This window comes from Ursus arctos, unplaced genomic scaffold, assembly GCF_023065955.2.
Source record: "Ursus arctos isolate Adak ecotype North America unplaced genomic scaffold, UrsArc2.0 scaffold_24, whole genome shotgun sequence".
Lineage (NCBI taxonomy): Eukaryota > Metazoa > Chordata > Mammalia > Carnivora > Ursidae > Ursus > Ursus arctos.
This window is the reverse complement of record NW_026622919.1, coordinates 45,237,833-45,257,787: the sequence shown is the minus strand read 5'-3', so window position 1 is coordinate 45,257,787 and position 19,955 is coordinate 45,237,833. Positions and strand designations below refer to the sequence as shown.

Below are 19,955 nucleotides of genomic sequence, written 5' to 3'. Positions count from 1 at the left end.
GTCTTTCTCTGAGATACTTACACTTGAACCCCAAAGGGCAGGGTCTATAGGGTTAGTATAATGCTGGTTTGCTTTACTAAGAGAAGCAATATTCTCCTACATAGCATTAGGCCAATAAACTTGATTCTATTTCTAGGAAGACCCATTGTAGGCAGGTTAGAAATTTATTTTATGTTTTCAAAGCTATCCATGCACATAGGGAAACATGGAAGAGTACTAAAAACTTATAGTCAGTATATGAGTTCCTCATCTTAACCCTTCCCATTCCTTGTATTCCTCCTTCCCAGGGACAATCACTTTTCATTCTTGTAACTTTCTTCTGACGTTTACTTACCTGGTAGATGAGGATTTAGTATCTTTGTACTTCCTTCCCTTCTTCTTCCACTCCTCTAGCCTTCTAATGTGGTTCATAGTAATTTTTGTTTTACTGGATATCGAGTAATTTACGTTCTTAGGTCTCTACAAGCATATTCACAGTTGAGCTTCATCATATACTATATCTTTTTTTCTTGTTTTTCCTAAAGTTAGTAATTGTCTCATTTTTACTCGTTTAGGTTTCTTTGTATCCACTGTTAACTCGTCCCACATATTTGGAAGCCTCTCAGTACAATTTTTCTCAAAATCAGTCACCTGAATTATATGATTGGAATCCCCTGCTCCTTTTTTTTTTCTTGAGGGATTTCCTCCTGGAGTGCTGTCCTCTCTTTCTAACTGAGCTGGTTGCTCTTTGGGCCTGCTGCTTAGCTGTCATCCTGGGACTCCTCTTTGCTGCCAGCCTTGGGGTGCTCACTGCTGTCCTCCTGGGTTAGACTCCTGTCTCTTTCTTGATTTTCCTCCTTGTTTTATTTGAGCACATCCTTCAGTATTGTCATCTGGTGAAAAGGATGGTCTTGTGGTGGAGAGCACAGTGAGGCAGCTTTCACCATACGTGGTTCTTGAGTCTCACTGCTGTCACGTATACATCCAAGGTGTTAGCCCTTCCCTAGCACCTTGGAGATCCCTTTCACTTCTCTCCTGATTTGGATCCCTTATTTTCTGAACCTTATGTCTTCCTCTTTACTGATTCACTCCTTTGTTTGGGGGGAAGGCATCCTTTAGCCAAAGAGAGAGGACACATAGTAGGGAAGGGGGGAGTAAAATTTATTTTAAATCTGGCATGTCTGAAAATATTCTACGACACCTTCATGTTTTGTTGATAGCTTGGTTGGGTATAAAATTCTTCTAAAAATTTGAAGATACTTCTCCATTGTTTCCTTGTTTCCAGTATTCTAGATGACAAACTCAAAACCATTCTGATTCTGGATCCTCCTTTAAGACCTGGTTTGGTTTTCCTCTTTGTAAATCTGTAGTATCTTCTATTTGTTCCTAGTGTTCTGAAACTTAATGATGTAGTCTTGATGTAGATGTGTTTTTATCCAATGTTCTGGGCACTTAGGGGGCTCTTTCATTCTGGAAATTTATATCCTTTATTTCTTAATTTCTCTTCTGGAACCCTATGATATGTATATTGAACTTCCTGACCTAGTCTGAACCAGTTCTTATATTTTTCACCTGTGTTTTATCTCTTTATCTTTGACTGTTCTTTCCGGGAGGTTCAGATCAACTTTAATTTCCAAACCTTCTATTGAGTTTATTATTTTTTATATCATGTTTTTAATTTCTAGGTACTCTTAAAAAAATTCTTTGTTCCTTATTTATAGCATTCTATTCTTTTTTCATTGATGCAATCTTCTTTTGTCTCTCTGAGACTGTTAAGATAGTTTTGGGTAATTTTGTCTTCTTTTTGCATAGGTTTTATTTTCTCCAAGTTCTTGTTTCCCAATTTCTTGTTTTGCTCTATCTTTTGTGTTAGAGAATATTTGGAAATTTTTGATATCTGCTCATGAGTAAGAGTGGAGGACTGAAAAGCTGTTTAGAAGCTCTTTTTGAAAATTAAAAAAAAAAGATTTTATTTATTTATTTGACAGAGAGTGGGAGAGAGAGCAAGAGAAATACAAGCAGGGGGAGCAGCAAAGGGAGAGGGAGAAGCAAGCTCCCCACTGAGCAGGGAGCCATGGAGCAGGGCTTGAGCCCAGGACACTAGGCTCATGACCCAAGCCAGGGGCAGACACTTAATTGACTGAGCCACCTAGGCGTCTCTAGAAGCTCTTAATGTGTGAATAGGGCTTATCAATTTTGAGCTTCACTATAAACTAGTCTGTGTAAGTTATTTATTGAAGAATATCCAAAGTTAGTCGATTGCATCTTTTCAGTATTCTACCCGAAGGGAAGAAGTCTGGCTGCCAGATTTCTGAGAACTGAGTGGAAAGGAGGGCTTTCTGTAATCTGAATTATATAAAAATCATATAGTCTCCTGCTTTTGGTAAAATACCAATGTTTTCACTGTTGTTTGATGAAAGTGGATCCAAGGATCCTCTGTTTTACCTTCTTCAGAGATGAAACCTCCACTCTTCCTTATTTTAGGTCTTTTCACCTCTCCTCCAGAGGTTCCTAAGCCTTTTGAGACTCCTTGATTAAATGAATTGGTTCTCAGCTTTGCCCTGTACAGATATGGGTTTAGTTTTGTTGCATCTGCTATGCTAAGTCAGTTTCCATTTGTCCACTGCTTCCCAAATTCATATGTGGGGGCTCCATCTGCCCCCACAGCAGCTCTTTACCTATGTCAACTGTGTCAATTCTTATTTTGGCTAAGGTTCTGCGAATACAGAGAATAGTTTTCCTTTGCAGCAGAATTCCAGTTGATGAGCCAGTCTACTGACATCAGTTTGCAGTAGACTCAGATCAGCACAGTGGTAATTTTTTGCTGGGTTCTCTCATACAAATGGGAGTTGAGGTGGTCAGTGTGGTCTACAGTGTAAAGGTAGTTGGGGGAATTTTCAGGAGGAGGCCATGATGAACAAGGAGACCTGGGATGAATATGTAAAGTACTACAAATATACTGTATAGTTGTCTATGTACTGTATTAATATTTGTGCTTTCTACAAAAAGAGAATAAGATTTTGCACCCCCCAACCAACTTTTGCCCCCTTGGGGATGCTGTTGCTCCCACGGAGTATCATGGGCTAAAGGAGGCAGGACAGCCAAGCCTAGCTCCTACCACAGCTTATGGTCTGTGCTTCTGAGGGGGTGCCAGGTCTCTTGGGTGCTCACAGACAGAGCTTCCTATCCCTCCACCTTCAGTTTTGTGCAGTCACTGTTCATGCTGGGGACCGTGGTGCTGTACTTCTGCCACCACAAGGAGTACGTGGCCTCCATGGTGTTCTCCCTGGCCATGGGCTGGACCAACATGCTCTACTACACCCGAGGCTTCCAGCAGATGGGCATCTATGCTGTTATGATTGAGAAGGTGGGTGCCAGTGTCCAGGTAGATTCTCCACAGAGCCTGTCTATACCAGGGGTATGTGGGACATGGTCTACAAACTCTGTCCATCCTCTGTAATGTCTGGGGAGGTGCTAGTTTAGTTCAGGACCCACTTTCCCAGCTAATTCCTCAAGAATCAGGCTATATGGCCCTGACCCAGGTTTGGGGGCTCCCCTGAAACTTGACCCCTCTATATACCAGCCCCTCTCTCCCACCAGAACAAAGGCCAAGGAAGGGGGAGCTATGGATGACTTCCTTATGACCCCAGAACTGAAAACCACCAGACCAAACCTTCCTGCATGTTCTCCGGTTCTACTTGGGCTCAAGATTAACCCCCAGGTTGACATAGTCCTGACCCTTCCCTTGGCCTTGCCTGGGACTGGACTTGGTTCTGACAAGCCTGCTCTCTCCTGCAGATGATCCTGAGAGACCTGTGTCGCTTCATGTTTGTCTACCTTGTTTTCTTGTTCGGGTTTTCCACAGGTAATTGGCTTGCTCAGGGCTGTTGGGGGGCAGAGATCCTGCTCACCTCAGCTTCCTGAGGACTCTGCAGGGGCTGGGTGGGGAGAGGCCCACTGGGGTGTCTATCTGCAGGTGACAGAGCTGGAAAATAAAGAACACACAGAAATGAGCAGGAGAACCTGGAAATGTAATTCATGAAACATTGTAAGAAATTTTAGAGGTAGGAAGTGCTGTTTGCCTATATATAGTATAGCTGCATTTTGGCTTAGCTTTTTTTTTTTACTTTTTATTTTTAATAATTAATTAATTAATTAATTTGGCGAGAGGGGGAGAGAGAGAGAGAGAGCAGGAGAGGGGCAGAGGGAGAAGGGGAGAAAGAATCTTAAGTAGGCTCCATGCCCAGCACAAAGCCTGACCTCATGACCCTGAGATCATGACTTGAGCTAAAATCAGGAATTGGCACTTAACTAGCTGAGCCATCCAGGTGCCCCTTTTTAAATTTTAATTTTGACGTTATTTCAGATTTTCAGAAAACTTGTAAGAATAATGCAAATAACTTTTCTTTACTTATTACCCCGATTCCCCAAATTATACCACATTTTAAAATCACATTCTCTCCCTGCTACACACACACAGACACATGCACACACACGCACGTGCCAAAGTAAAAAATACCACCACCAAAGTTAAAAAAAAATAGTAAGCTGCAGACGTGATCAGCCCTTTACCACTGCATAACGTCTGCATTTCCTAAAAACAAGAGTATTTTCTTACATAAACAACATATAATTATCAAAATAAGGAAATAAACATCAATACAGTACTATTAGCTAATCTACCAGCCTTATTCAGATTTCACCAATTTTCCTAATAATGTCCTTTACAGAAATGAAAATTCCTGATCATGCTTAACATTCAGTTGTCATGTCTCTTTAGTTTCTTTAACCTGGAATGGTTCCTCAGTCTTTCCTTGTCTTTGGTGACCTTAGCATTTTTAATGAGTAAAGGCTAGTTTTTACAATGTCTCTCAATTTGGGTTTGTCTGATGTTTCCTCACAGTTAGATTCAGGTATGCATTTTTTATCAGAATATCAAGGAAGTAATGAGTAATGTCTTCCTCAGTGCATTGTCTCAAGAGTCCCGCCCATTTCTGGTGATGTTAACTTTAATTACTTGGTTTTGATGGGTCTGCTAGATTATTGTCAAGTAATTATTTTTCCTTTTGGAATCAATAAGTAATTTGTGAGGAGATGCTTTGAGACTAGGTAAATATCCTGTTTCTCATCAAACTTTCAACTGGTAGTTTTAGCATCCACTGATGATTCTCACTTGAATCACTTAATCCTAATAGTTGCCAGGTGATGGTTTTCTAGCTCTGTCATTCCTTCTACATTCATTAGCTGGCATTCCAATGTAGCTTTCCATTCTCCTACATTCCTTTATTACTTACATCAGCATGGCCTCACAGATTCTTTTTCTGGTTTTGTTTCTTTTTCATGGCTTCTCACTTTGTTAAATGGGTCATAATCTTCACTATTACTATGCTGAGATTGTGCGAGGAGTCATCCTCTCCAAGCAGGTTCCTGTGCCCTTCTGACACATCCACGGCATTTCTGGGCACCTGGTTCTGCTTTGATCCTCGTCGGAGTCCTGTAGTTACGTGGTTCACAGCCTGTTTCAGAATCTCTGTCCTGGAGTTATGGACAGCTTTGACTAGGAGCTTTGACTGATAGGGATGGGTATGGGCTCTGGCACCTGGTCTGAAGGCCCTGGTATGTTGGTACCCCCAGGAAGGGATTTGGCCAAGTGGGTTAATGGATACCGGATATGCAGTAACCATGGGGCACAACTGCTACAGAAGCTCTTGGCTCCAGGTTATATTTCCCAAAGAAAGGTGTAGCATGCAGCAAGAGGCTCTTCTGCTCTGAGCTGCTTAGTCCCCGTCATTCTGGAATGAGCTGGCTCTGGGTCACCGTCTAAGGGGCACAGGCAGACAGGGTGTGATTGAGAAGCTGGGTGTGGATTCAGAACTGATATGTAAAGTTAGGCAGGTTGTGTGCTGCACAAAGATGACTGTATTCACATTGTATATATAGATTTGCATATTTAACAGTTTTTTCATAGCAGATGATGATAAAGTTCTTATAGTAACAAAACAGTATACAGTTGACCCTTGAACAACATGGGGATTAGGAACACCAATTCCCTGCACAGTCAAAAATCTGCAAATGACTCCCCCGAAACTTTAATAATAGCACACTGCTGATCGGAAGCCTTACCAATAACATAAACAGTTTATTAACCCATATTTTAGATGTTATATATATTATATACTGTATTCTTATAATAAAGTAAGCCAGAGAAAAGAAAATATTAAAATCATGCAGAAAATACATTTACAGTACTATCCTGTACTTATTGAAAAAAAAATCTGTGTATAAAAGGACTAATGCAGTTCAAACCCATGTTGTGCAAGGATCAAGTAAACTACGACAGTTTGCTGATAGTACTGAAGTAGGAGGTTGTTTTTCTGTTTTTAAATTCACAAAAAAGTGTCCTATGGCCAAGCAGCATTCCAGCTGCAGACCCATCCTGGGATATGGGGTGTGTCTGTTGGTGGATCTGTCTTGGCTTCCATCCAGCTGCACCTGTCCCTCCCCATGCCCTGTAGCGGTGGTGACGCTGATTGAGGATGGGAAGAATAACTCTGTGCCAGCTGAGTCCACATTGCACAGGTGGCGAGGGCCTGGCTGCCGGCCACCTGATAGCTCCTACAACAGCCTGTATTCCACGTGTCTGGAGCTCTTCAAGTTCACCATTGGTATGGGCGACCTGGAGTTCACCGAGAACTATGACTTCAAGGCTGTCTTCATCATCTTGTTGCTGGCCTACGTGATTCTCACCTATATCCTTCTGCTTAACATGCTCATTGCCCTCATGGGTGAGACTGTCAATAAGATCGCGCAGGAGAGCAAGAACATCTGGAAGCTACAGGTGGGTCAGTGGGTGGGGTATGTGCAGCAGGAGGGTATCTGCTGCTCTGTTTGCTGCTTAACACAGCTAGGTGTGTGAGCCCCTGCAGGGTTTGAGGAAGGGCAGAGAGCCCAGGCAGCCCTGGGGGATCAAGCAGCAGCATCTCCCCCATTTGACTCCCTTCTGGTCCCTCCTTCAGGGTTTCCCTCCCAAGCATCACCAACTGGTGTTCACAGACATATGCTTACTGTGGCTGGGCAGTCCCCAGCAGCAGGCGATGGAGGGCTCAGCCCATGGGGTGCCCACCTCACAGGAGCTTGGTCTAGGGTGGGCACCAGAGACCAGACTTGGGGGAAACAGCTAGAATGGGGTGAGCCCTGACAACTGCATTTTTGAGGCACCTGGTCCATATCTACCCTCCCACCTAATAATAAAAGTGTCATTCTTACTAAGTCACATGAACTCTATACTAGGTATTGTTCTAAGTGTTTTATAGCCTCTCATTTAATTCTCACAACAATACTATCAAGTGGCTACCATTACTGTTCCCGTTTTTGGATAAAGGCACTGAGGCACAGAGAAGTTAGGTATCTGTGTCCAAGGTAACTACAGATCTTCCTGAAGTTACAATGGGGTTACATTCTAATAAGCCACCATAATTTAAAAACGCATTTAATGCATCCAGCCTACTGAACGTCACAGCTTAGCCCAGCCTCGCTTACATGTGCCTAGAACACTTAACATGAGCCTACAGTTAGTCAAAATCATCTAACACAAAGCCTATTTTATCATAAAGTGTCGGATGTCTCATGAAATTTATTGAATACTATAATAAAAATGAGAAATAGCATGGTAGTATGGGTACAGAGTGGTTTTAACTGTACTGGTTGTTGACCCTTGGGGTCGCATGGCTGACTGGGACCTCCCCGTGTCACGAGAGAGGATTGTACCATATTTTGCTAGCCTGGGAAAAGATCCACATTCAAAACTTGAAGTGTGGTTTCTGCTGAATGTGTATTGCTTTCACACCATCGTAAAGTTGAAAATCATTAAGTTGAGCCATCGTAAGTTGGGGACTATCTGTAGCAAGTAGCCAAGCAGTCCCATCTTGTGGCCCTGCACCTAACTACTATAGTACCTGCCCCTTTGTGAGCACTTCAGGGAAGAGTCTGGGGCTGGACACTCCACATCACTCACAGGAGGCCCTGCCCCAACCCAACCTGGCAGGCACCAGCAGTGCCTGGGCAGGTCTGGGCTGGATAGGCTGAGCTTGGAGTGTGTACCTGTCAGGCTGCAGAAACAAGCCTGATATAGAAGTCACTAGAGGTGAAGCTTAGGGGCACTGGGGCTGGGAGAAACTCTGGAGAGGCTGATCTTGGAATCCCCACTGGCATCCAAGGGAAGCTCCAGGATAAGCCCTCTGCCCCTGTGCTCTCTGTGTCTTCTCACAGAGAGCTATCACCATCCTGGACACGGAGAAGAGCTTCCTTAAGTGTATGAGGAAGGCCTTCCGCTCAGGCAAGCTGTTGCAAGTGGGGTACACACCTGATGGCAAGGATGACTACAGGTGGTGTTTCAGGTAATGCTCAGGCAGGAAAGCAAACTTAGAGAGCTCAGGGGCTTAGCTATAGATATCAGGGATCTACCCAGAGCCAGCTATGGGTACAGAGGCCATTGTGGGGCTTTGTGGGTATAGGGGACTCACCTGGAGCCAGCTGTGGATACAGAAACCTGCCTTAGGGCTTCCTGGGACCAGTAATGAGCATAGGGGACTCTTCCACGGCCAGCTATAGGTAGGTACGGGGGCTACCCAAAGGCTCAGCTATGGACATCAGGGACTTACTGTGGGCATAGGAGACCTACTAGATAATGAAGTGTCCAAAAGAGGTCATCCAGTGATCAGGGTCAGAACCAGGAATCCAGCATTTAAAGTCCCTGGGCTTCATGATGCAGTCAGAGAACATAGCTTTGGGGGTGGTGTCCAAAAAGCAGGCCCCTCTCAGCCCTCCCCCTACCAGATATGTCTCCCCATCCTGGTCTATAGGCTTCTTGAGATTGGCCTGTGACACTAAGCCCTCAACCTAGGAAGCTAGGTATGGCTTTTAGGCCATCAGCTCCTATCTCCCTTGTCTCCTTGCCCTGCAGGGTGGATGAGGTCAACTGGACCACCTGGAACACCAATGTAGGTATCATCAATGAAGACCCGGGCAACTGCGAGGGCATCAAGCGCACCCTGAGCTTCTCCCTGCGGTCAGGCAGAGGTGAGGTGTGAGGGAAGGGTGCTGTGGCATGGAGGTGGCCTGATGTTGGGCAGGTGAAGCCTTGGGGTTCCTTGCTCCTTGCAGGCCTTCTTCACCCCACAGTCTGGATGCTGGAACAGCTCCAAGGGTCAAGCACCTGCACACACTCAGTCCCAGGCCCCCTTGTGTACTGTCACACATTCCTGCACAGCTCACTGTGCCATGTGCCCATGTTCACCAGCTCTGCCAGCACCCTGGCCCAGGAAGCTGTCCTCAAGTGCCCCAGAGGAAGCAGTGTATCCCATATACAGCCATCTGGGACAGCTGGCCTTGTGGGCTGCCCTGTCTCCTCTTCCCGTTCCTCATACCGAGTGTCTACGTTCAGGTCTGTGAGGCTTACGGACACAAGCAGGTACAGGCAAAAACTCACCCTGCATGAACACATCCAGGCAGGCAGAGGAAGAATGGGAAGAGTAAAAGGTATATAGACCTTGGGCAGAAATGCTCTGCAGAAAATCACCACCAGAAAAACAGTCCTTTAACAGTTGATGGCAAACATTTAATAGCACATGTTAAATTAAAGGTCTAATTGAGGGCATTTACTTAAAAATGAAGCAAACCTAGCTTGTATTGAACAGATTTTGAGTTATAATTACAATTCTGCTCTAATTCTTTGTTTTTAGCTTTTAGGAAATTGTGGTAAAATAGGTATAATACAAAAGTTGCCTTTTTACCCATTTTTTAAGTGTACAATTCATTGGTGTTAATTGCCTCCACAATGTTGTGCAACCTTCACCACTCTCTATTTCCAAAACATTTCCATTATTTCAAACAGAAACTCTGTACCTATTGAACAACTACTCCTATTTCTCCCTCCCCGCAGCCTCTAGTAACCTCTACTTTCTGTCTCTGTGATTTTGCGTAGGGTAGGTACCTCGTCTAGGTGGAACACACCTTTTGTGTCTGGCTCGATAATATTCCATTGTAGGTGTATACCGTATTTTATTTATCCATTCATCCGATCAATCAACATCAGGATTGTGTCCATCTTTTTGGCTATTGTGAATAATGCTATGAACATTGGTGTACACAATTCTGTTTGACTCCCCGCCTTCAGGTTTTATTATTAATAATTAATTAATTAATTGATAGAGAGGCAGGAGGGAGGGGTGGGGGAGAAGGAGAGAGAATCTTAAGCAGGCTCCGCACCCAGTGTGGAGCCTGACAACGCAGGGCTTAATCTCATGACCCTGAGATCAAGACCCGAGCTGAAATCAGGAGTCGATGCTTCAGTTCTTTTGGGTAGAAATGAAACTGCTAGGTCGTATGGCATTTCTTTCTTTCTTTTTTTTTTAATTTGCCGGTCCAAGAATTTCACCTCTAGCGGCGCAATACGAATGCCCCCGGCTGTCCCTCTTAATCATGGCCTCAGTTCCGAAAACCAACAAAATAGAACCACGGTCCCATTCCATTATTCCTAGCTGCGGTATCCAGGCGGCTCGGGTCTGCTTTGAACACTCTAATTTTTTCAAAGTAAACGCTTCGTCTTGATGAAGTCCCATAAATTCATTTTATCTTTTGTTTCTCTTGCCTTTGGGGATGTGTCATGAAAAAGGTTGCTTTGGCCGATGTCGTAGAGGTTGCTGCCTATGTTCTCCTCTAGGATTTTGATGGATTCCTGTCTCACATCGAGGTCTTTCATCCATTTGGAGTTTATTTTTGTGTATGGTGTGAGATAGTGGTCAAGTTTCATTCTTTTGCATGTAGCTGTCCAATTTTCCCAGCACCATTTATTGAAGAGACTGTCTTTTTCCCACCGGATGTTTTTTCCTGCTTTATCAAATATTAGTTGCCCAAAGAGCTGAGGGTCCATTTCTGGGCTCTCTATTCTGTTCCATTGGTCTATGTGTCTGTTTTTGTGCCAGTACCATGCTGTCTTTGTGATCACAGCTTTGTAGTACAGCTCGAAATCCGGCATTGTGATGCCCCCAGCTTTGTTTTTCCTTTTCAACAGTTCCTTGGAGATTCGGGGCCTTTTCTGTTTCCATACAAATTTAAGGACTATTTGTTCCAGTTCTTTGAAAAATGTCCTCGGTATTTTGATTGGGATAGAATTGAAAGTGTAGATTGCTCTGGGTAGCATGGACATTTTAACTATGTTAATTCTTCCGATCCATGAGCATGGAATATTTTTCCATCTTTTTGTGTCTTCTTCAATGTCTTTCAAGAGTGATTTATAGTTTCTAGAATATAGATCAAGATTAAAAGTTTCTGCACAGCCAAGGAAACAGTCAGAAAAACTAAGACGCAGCCCACAGAATGGGAGGATATATTTGCAAATGACACTACAGATAAAGGACTGGTATCCAAGATCTACAAAGAACTTCTCAAACTCAATACACGAGAAACAAATAAACAAATCAAAAAATGGGCAGAAGATATGAACAGACACTTTTCCAATGAAGACATACAAATGGCTAACAGACACATGAAAAAATGTTTAAAATCATTAGCCATCAAGGAAATTCAAATCAAAACCACACTGAGATACCACCTTACGCCAGTTAGAATGGCAAAAATAGACAAGGCAAGAAACAACAATTGCTGGAGAGGATGTGGAGAAAGGGGATCCCTCCTACATTGTTGGTGGGAATGCAATTGGTACAGCCACTCTGGAAAACAGTGTGGAGGTCCCTTAAAAAGTTAAAAATTGAGCTACCCTATGATCCAGCCATTGCACCACCGGGTGTTTACCCCAAAGATACAGACGTAGTGAAGAGAAGCGCCATATGCACCCCAATGTTCATAGCAGCAATGTCCACAATAGCTAAATCATGGAAGGAGCCGAGATGTCCTTCAACAGATGACTGGATTAAGAAGTTGTGGTCCATATATACAATGGAATATTACTCAGCTATCAGAAAGAACGAGTTCTCAACATTTGCTACAACATGGACGGCACTGGAGGAGATAATGCTAAGTGAAATAAGTCAAGCAGAGAAAGACAACTATCATATGATTTCTCTCATCTATGGAACATAAGAACTAGGATGATCGCTAGGGAAGAAAGGGATAAAGAAAGGGGGGGGTAACCAGAAGGGGGAATGAAACATGAGAGACTATGGACTATGAGAAACAAACTGAGGGCCTCAGAGGGGAGGGGGTGGGGGAATGGGATAGACCGGTGATGGGTAGTAAGGAGGGCATGTATTGCATGGAGCACTGGGTGTTATATGCAACTAATGAATCATCGAGCCTTACATCGGAAACCGGGGATGTACTGTATGGTGACTAACATAATATAATAAAAATCATTAAAAAAACAAAACAAAACAAAACAAAAAACCAAAGTAAACGCTTCGGGCCCTGCGGGACACTCAGCTAAGAGCATCGAGGGGGCTCCTAGAGGCAAGGGGCAGGGAGGGGCGGTAGCTCGCCTCGCAGCGGACTGCCCGCCGGCTCCCAAGATCCAACTATGAACTTTTTAACTGCAGCATATTTAATTCGTATGGCATTTCTTACTTAAGGAACCGCCAAACTATTTTCTAAAGCAGCTGCATTTCTGTACATTCCCACTAGCAATACGTGAGGGTTCCCCATCCTCACCAACATTTGCTGTTTCTGGGTTTTTGTGGTGGTGGTTGTAGCCATCCTAATGTATGTGAAGTAGCATCTCATTGTGGTTTTGATCTGATTTTCCCTAATGAGTAATGATTTTGAATATATTTTCATATGCTCATTTGTCATTATAGGTACTCTTTGGAGAAATGCCTATTCGAGCAATTTGCCCATTTAAAAATTTGTTTTGTTTTTGAGTTACAGGAGTTCTTTATACATTCTGGATAGTAATCCTTTATCAGGCATATCACCTGCCAGTGTTTTCTTCTATTCTGTGAGTTGTCCTTTGATATAAAAGCTTTTATTTTGATGAAGCTCAATTTATCTATTCTTTTCTTTTATTGCCTATTTTTTTGGTGTAATGTGTAAGAAATTCTCGCCAAATCCAATGTCTTGAAGATCTTCCCCTATTTTTTTTGTAAGAGTTCTATAGTTTTACTTCCCTACCACTTTTACGTTGATTTTTAAAAATTGATTCAGCATTTGCTTGTTTGCTATAAACCTTGGACTATTTCCCAGAGTTGTGACAACATTGGTTCCAAAGTTTCTGTCTGTTTTTTTGATATTTTTGTGGAGACCGAGGTTTTGGGAGCTGCCTACTTTATTATTTTGCTGATGTTACTAATTTTTGAACAAAGAATGAATCAGATGTTGACAGTTTGGGGTTTTTTTTGGTAGGGTGGGGCAAGCGGCACAATTTTCAGATCAACTTGCCTGATAGCATGATAGTGCATCTTTCATATTTGATATTGCTTCATAGGGAAACTCATTTTTTATACTTTATAAACTTAAAATCAACCTTCCTGAGATAATTTACATACAATGAAATGCACACATTTTAAATGTACAGTTGCCTAAATTTTGGCAAATGTATACTCAGGCGACCACCACCCCACTCAAGATACAGAACATTTCCATCATGCCAGGAAATACCCTAATGCCTCTTTGTAATCAATTCCACCCTCCCCATCCCAGGTAACTACTTGTCTAATTTCTATTGCTGTCAATTAGTTTCATATCAGCTTTTGTTTACTTGAAAAAGTGAATTTCATTCTCTTGTTTGAAGGATATTTTCACTGAGTAAAGAATTGTGGGTTAACAGATATTTTTTTCTTTTTAAAAAAAACTCCAACACTAACTTTTTCTCCAGTATCTTCTGGCCTCCATTGTTTCTGACGAAAAGTTGCTCATTATTTGCATTCCTGTATGTAATTTATCTTTTTTCTTTTGGCTGCTTTCAAAATATTTTCTTCATCTTTGGTTTTCAGCAGTTTGAGTAAAATGTGCTTAGGTTTGGTTTTCTTTAGTTTACCCTGTTTAGGGTTTGCCCGAGGTTCTTGGATCTGTACATCAGTGTTCCATCAAATTGGGAAACTATATGTATTTTGCTTCATTGCCCCTATCTTCTTTTGGGGGAACTCCAATTACATGTATTTTTTAATTTATTTAAAATTCATTTATTTATTTGAGAGAGAGAGAGAGAGAGAGAGAGAGACAGAGAGAGAGGAGGGGGAGGGGCAAAGGAAGAGGGAGAGAGAGAGAAAGAGAATCCTCAAGCAGACTCCCTACTGAGTGTGGAGCCTGACACAGGGCTCGATCCCAGGACCCCAAGATCATGACCTGAGCTGTAATCGAGTCATATGCCCAACTGACTGTGCCATCCAGGTGCCCCTACATGTATTTTAGATCATTTGATATTGTCCCGAAGGTTTCTGAGGCTTTATTTTTCCTTGATTTTTTTTCTGTTTCTCAAATTTGATAATTTTATTGTTCTGTCTTCAAGTTCACTGATCCTATCCTTAGCCATCTCCAAACTACTATTAAGCTCATCTACTGACATTTCAAGTATTATGCTATTTGGCTTTTGAATTTCTATTTGGTTATTATTCTTTTTTTACAGTTTTCCTTTCTTTCTTTCTTTCTTTCTTTCTTTCTTTCTTTCTTTCTTTCTTTCTTTCTTTCTTTCAGATTATTTATTTATTTATTTGACAGAGAGAGAGAGAGAGCCAGCGAGAGAGGGAACACAAGCAGGGGGAGTGGGAGAGGAAGAAGCAGGCTCCCAGCGGAGGAGTCTGATGTGGGGCTCGATCCCAGAACACCGGGATCACGCCCTGAGCTGAAGGCAGACACTTAACGACGGAGCCACTTAGGTGCCCCTACAGTTTTCATTTCTTTCCTGAGATTCTCTAGCTGTTCTCTCATCAAGATCCTATTTTCCTTTGGGTTTTTTTTCAAATATTAATTACAGTTCATTTAAATTCTCTGCCCACTAAATGTAACCTTTGGTCCATCTTGGGGGCAGTTTCTATTGACTGCTTTTTCTCCTTCTAATTGTGAGTTATATTTCCCTGTTTCTTTGCATGTCTGGTAACTTTCAATTGTATACTGGGCATTGTGTATAATATGTTGTAGAGAACCGAATTGAATTTTTGTTTTAGTTGGTAGTTCAGTTATTGATGAATCACCCTGAACTTGTGTGATAAAGTTTAAAACTTTATTATGGCAGATCTGTGAAATGCCAAGGTATTTGCCAATTCCATAAAACTTGTGGGACTCAACCTCCAAACTGTTTCCACTGAGGATCTTGTCAGGGTTTAGTTTTAGGCTTTGTTAGGGTGGGTCTTGTGTAGACCTTACTCTAGGGCATGTAGAGTAAGTAGGGCATTTCTGTTATTTTAACTTGATCCTCAGAGTAGAAAAAAGGTGTTAAGGAGGTCTCTCCACTCAGTACTGCTCAGCTTCTAGTATTTCTATCCCACTTTCAGCCCTATAGCGGCCACTGTCTGGTAAGACTTATGTAATCTCACTTACGCAGTCCAGCCCCCAGACCAGAGACTTCTAGACCTGCACCCCCACAGCTCTCTTCTTCCTCTTCTTCTGTGCCCTGTCTCACAGATTCTAGCTCCTTCAGCTGCCCCAAACCCTGATCTCTTCTTCCTTAGTTCAGAGGTACTGCTTGGACTCCAGCTCACTGCACCACAGTCAGAGAAACTGTCCCTATGCAAAGTATCAGGGCGATCACAAGGCTCACTTTGTGAATTTCAGTTTTTCTCAGCAGTTGCAGTTTTCAGTCTGTGTCCTATGCCTGAAAACATTTACTGCAAGTATTTTGTCCTGTTTTATGGTTGTTTACAACAGGGTGGCTAGCCCAGTACCACATACTCCATCAGGGCTAGAAGTAGAAATCTATTTAATCAAAAGCCTCCTGCAATCCTGTAATTTTCCTACTAGTTTCATTAGAAGCACTTCCTGTGTCATGCCATAATACTTATTATCTCTTCAGTTGTTACTGGTCTAACTTTGTCACAGAGCCATTCAAAGATGATTTCGCCTATACTTTGAGCAGTTTTCTAATATCAGTCTTACTGATTTCATGAAACCTCACATCTTTTAAAGATTTGCTGTTTTACTTTGCAGTTGATTTGCATTGTGTTTGCGTGACATTGTTGGCGTTTATAACATTGCACATTCACTGTGATATTAATAAAGATATTGACATATCTTTATATGTATCAGGGATATACACATTCATGTTACTTGGGTTGGGGTAGGAGATGGTTAGAGGTTCCCTGATTTCACATTTATAATTAGTGAGTACTTCCTGAGGATTTTGCTTTTTTTGTACAACTTTGTAGCAGTGGAAACTTTAGTAATGAATAGTCATACAGTTCAGATAACAAGGAGCTCTCCCACCCACAGAGTGTGTATGATTGGGAAGGGGCGAAAGAATGCGTGCGAGAAAGGCCAAGGAAGAAAGCAGTCAGTAGCTGAGCTAGAGAGGGCACTTGAAGGAGTCTTGGCATCAGGACTGTGGGAAGTGGGCACTGGGAGCCCCACGCCTCCTCTCAGGGCCTTTGAGCTAGAGCTGCGCCAAGCAGTCTCTGAGGCTGTTTGTCCTCGACAATGAGCCAGCCAGAAGATTGTGTCTCAGTGAGACCTGGTCTATATCCCCATGAAGTCCTACTTCAATGCCTGAGTTCCCCAAGGGATCCTGCTTCAGCAGGTGATGCTTGATATAAGACTATGTTTGGGGGCAGGCTGGTGTCAGCCTGCAGGCCTGGGGTGAACACCAAGACCTGGGGATTTGGCTGGAGTGGTCATGATGGGCCCAGCCTCCCATATTCCTGATGCCTTTGACATGTGGTCAGTGTTAGACACCAGCAGAGGAGCCCAAATTATGGCCTGAGGGTAGGAGGTATAAACTGAGTCTAGTTTTCCAGTGAGATTAGACCCAGGTTGGCCAATCAGAGGACTTGGCTGAGCAGGGCTCTGGCAGTGGGAAGAGAACATGTACAGCTTCCCCTTTTGGTTGTTAGTTTGCTAGGTGGCTGGGAAGCTGGAGGTGGCTATGGGGGTGACAACTGGATTCTCTTCAGGAGTTCCCTGTCCACACATGAGAGCCCCATTCAAGGCCTAATGTCACCATGGTTTCTTTGGCATTGTTCTCAATCTGCTGTGCCCTGGTGGGGCCTGGTCCCTAAATCCTGATTCTTTGACTGGTGTTCATCACCTTACAGCTGACCTGATGTGGACCCACAATGGGGCAGGCCCCAGTGTTGCTCTGTGGAGATCTGCTCTCCCTCCCCTGTGGGCAGGTAGGAAGTGGAGACTGGGAAAGGCAAGCAATAGACTCATGAGGTCCCTGCAAGTCAGGGTGAGGTGAAGGAAAAGAATTTAGGATCTTCCAGAGTGGATAAGTCTCCTTAAGCAAGTAAGGGAAGAGGACATGGCACCTATCCATGTGTCTCAGGAAGCACCAAAATGTCTGGGTCTCCTTTAAGAGACCAACAAGTTGGTAAGGCCAATAAATATGTGTTTATTTCTGCTTGCTTCATCCAAGGTAGTAATGATGTTTTACCCTTTAGTTTCAGGAAGAAACTGGAAGAACTTTGCCCTGGTCCCCCTTTTAAGAGACACAAGTACAAGAGAAAGGCACCCTGCCCAGCCGGAGGAAGTTCATCTGAGGCACTTTGCAGGGTCCCTCAAGCCAGAAGATGCTGAGGTCTTCAAGGATCCTGTTGCTTTAGGGGAGAAGTGAGGGACCCCTCTAGGGTACTCTTAACACTGTTGGGCCTCAGAATATCCCACTGTGTAGGGAACAATAGGGCACTCTGAGCAGCCTGGCCTGGTCTGTGCCTGCCTAGGCACCGTCCTCACCTGCTCCGGACAAGCTGCGGGAAGCATTGTTGGATGCGTGGGAAGAAATAGTCATCCAACCTTCACTGTCCCCAAGTGAATCTCCCTCCAGGAAAGGATTTTGCTCTCCTATTTTTACTGACTTTGTTAAGTATCATGAATGATAAATCTTTGTGTGGACATATGCGCTGCCCCTGTTTTGTTTTATATTATATTACTAGGAGTAAAAGTAAATGAGGCCCAGGCAAACACCTCTTAGAACAAAACAGAACATGTCCTTTGATGTAAAATGCTGAAGCTGTTCTCTGTTTTGTGTTGAATGCCTCCCCTGAACAGAATGGTCTAGGGATGATGTCATTTACTCCTAGGAGAAGGTGGGGAGGCTGGCCCTATTTCCAGCTCTGCCAGAATCAGGTTTTGCCAGAGTGACCTCCTCCTTCTGTGTGATACATCACAGTTCCAAAAACATTAGCTCTATTGCTATTCAGATAAAAGTACCGAACCATGTCTCAGAAGCACGTGGCAAGAGTTTTTTAATGATCTTCCGTTTGTGGTGACCATAGTCCTGCTCCCCTGCAGTGGTACATACTTCCACCTCCATCCATCCTGTCACTCATCAAATAAGTAAATAAGTAATAAGTAAAAAAATAAATATCATATCAAGTGTGAACTTTGTGCCAGTCACTGTGGGTCCACAGCTCATTGGCTCTGGGGTGTGTGTGTGGCCCTATCGAGGCTGGGACAGTTGGTAAGGTTACACAGCCAGTAAACAGCATTGTCCGGGTCTGACCCCGGGCAGTCTGACTCCAAAGCCTGGAACCTAACCAGTGCCAGGCTATCTGGCAGAGAACGGGCTGGGGCATGCCAGTCCATCCCTGGGGAGCAGACACACGAGGGCTCTCTGCTTCCTGTTGTGTTGTGGGCCTCAGACCCCTCACTTTTCCTGTAGGCCTTCCTTAGACGGTGTCATGTGAATGTCAGATATTTGCAAGTTTCTGCAAATTAGATCAACTTTCAAACTTACTCAGAGCTGTAAGGAATCTTGTGGGTGTTCTTTGCTAAAATAAACGATCATAACCTTTTGTGTAAACCTGTGTTGTTTAAAAAAGGACACACATGCAAGTTAGCCTGTTCTTGGCCCTTTTGTATCTGTCACTGTCTCTTTATCTCTCTCTCCCCATACCCCTCCCTCCAACACCTGGAGGCAGGGTGAGCCACAAGCCAGAATCCCCGGTGGGGGTGCTGCTCAGGCCCGAGGGTGTTGATGAAGTTCTGCCTGGCTCCCAGTCCTCCCTCCTTGTTCACTGCACCAAGTGGGGTGTTTCCTAGGGCAGGTCAAGGGGTTGGCCCATTGCCGCATGCACTTACCCCACAGAGACCTCTTCTCTTCCTCCTCTCTTCCTCCTCTTTCTCAAGGGGAGAGCTGTGCACCTGCCACCAGGGTCTGATGTCTGCAGGGTTTGGAAGGTGTGGGGAGGAGGTAAGGGTGTTTCACTCCTGCCTGGTATGTCCTTTGTCGGGGGTTTTACAGTCCAGGGTAGACAGACACTGACAGCAGTCTGGTGAGATGGGGGCCATGTAGGGTATGTTGGCAGATGTCTAGGGGCTGCCTAAAATTTGGGCTTCTGGGAAGCAGGATTGGGGCAGGAATGTCCAGAAGATGCCCTTTTCCTCTCACCGCCATGTCCCTCCCCGGCCCCAGGCTGCATCTCCCCTTGGTGTTTTGCTTCACGCAGCCCATTTGGAAGGTTCCTTCTGTCACTGTTGTCTTTTTATTTAGGCTCCACTTGTTCCGTGCACTGTCACAGGAGCTGGAGGATGGGCACAGCATGGCTCACTGAGGAAGGGTGGGCACGGCATGGCTCGTGCTGCTCCAAGGTATGAGGAGCTGGACTGTGGAGGGCAGTTTGTCAGTCCTCCTGGGTACCCAGGCCCTGGGGCAGCTGTGACTGAGCACTAAAAGTCACCCACATAGTGGCCAAGGCTGAGTGGGCAATGCTGGCTTCTAACGGGGCTCCAGGCGTGGCAGAGGAAGGCCGGACTCCTGGCTTCACACTCCTGTCACCGTGCCATGTGGGCCCCAAACACAGGGTGGGAATCAATCGCACCCGCTCCACTGGAAGCGCAGCCGGGGTTTCCGCTGGTGAAGGGTTGCCTTTGGCTTG

The 19,955-nt window shown here is 44.1% G+C and overlaps 1 protein-coding gene across 2 annotated transcripts in view; it reads left to right on the top strand.

Annotated features, from left to right (window-relative positions):
• TRPV1 (transient receptor potential cation channel subfamily V member 1) overlaps positions 1–18,460 on the top strand; it is a 34,438-nt gene extending 15,978 nt beyond the window's left edge. For both annotated transcript variants that reach the window (XM_026517888.4, XM_057318253.1), the window contains 6 exons: positions 3,181–3,346; positions 3,778–3,844; positions 6,495–6,817; positions 8,248–8,375; positions 8,942–9,057; positions 17,520–18,460. In XM_026517888.4, the coding sequence (XP_026373673.1) occupies positions 3,181–3,346; positions 3,778–3,844; positions 6,495–6,817; positions 8,248–8,375; positions 8,942–9,057; positions 17,520–17,692 (973 nt within the window). In that variant the 3' untranslated portion in view covers positions 17,693–18,460. The remainder of the gene's footprint in view (positions 1–3,180; positions 3,347–3,777; positions 3,845–6,494; positions 6,818–8,247; positions 8,376–8,941; positions 9,058–17,519) is intronic.
• Positions 18,461–19,955: the final 1,495 nt, after the last annotated feature.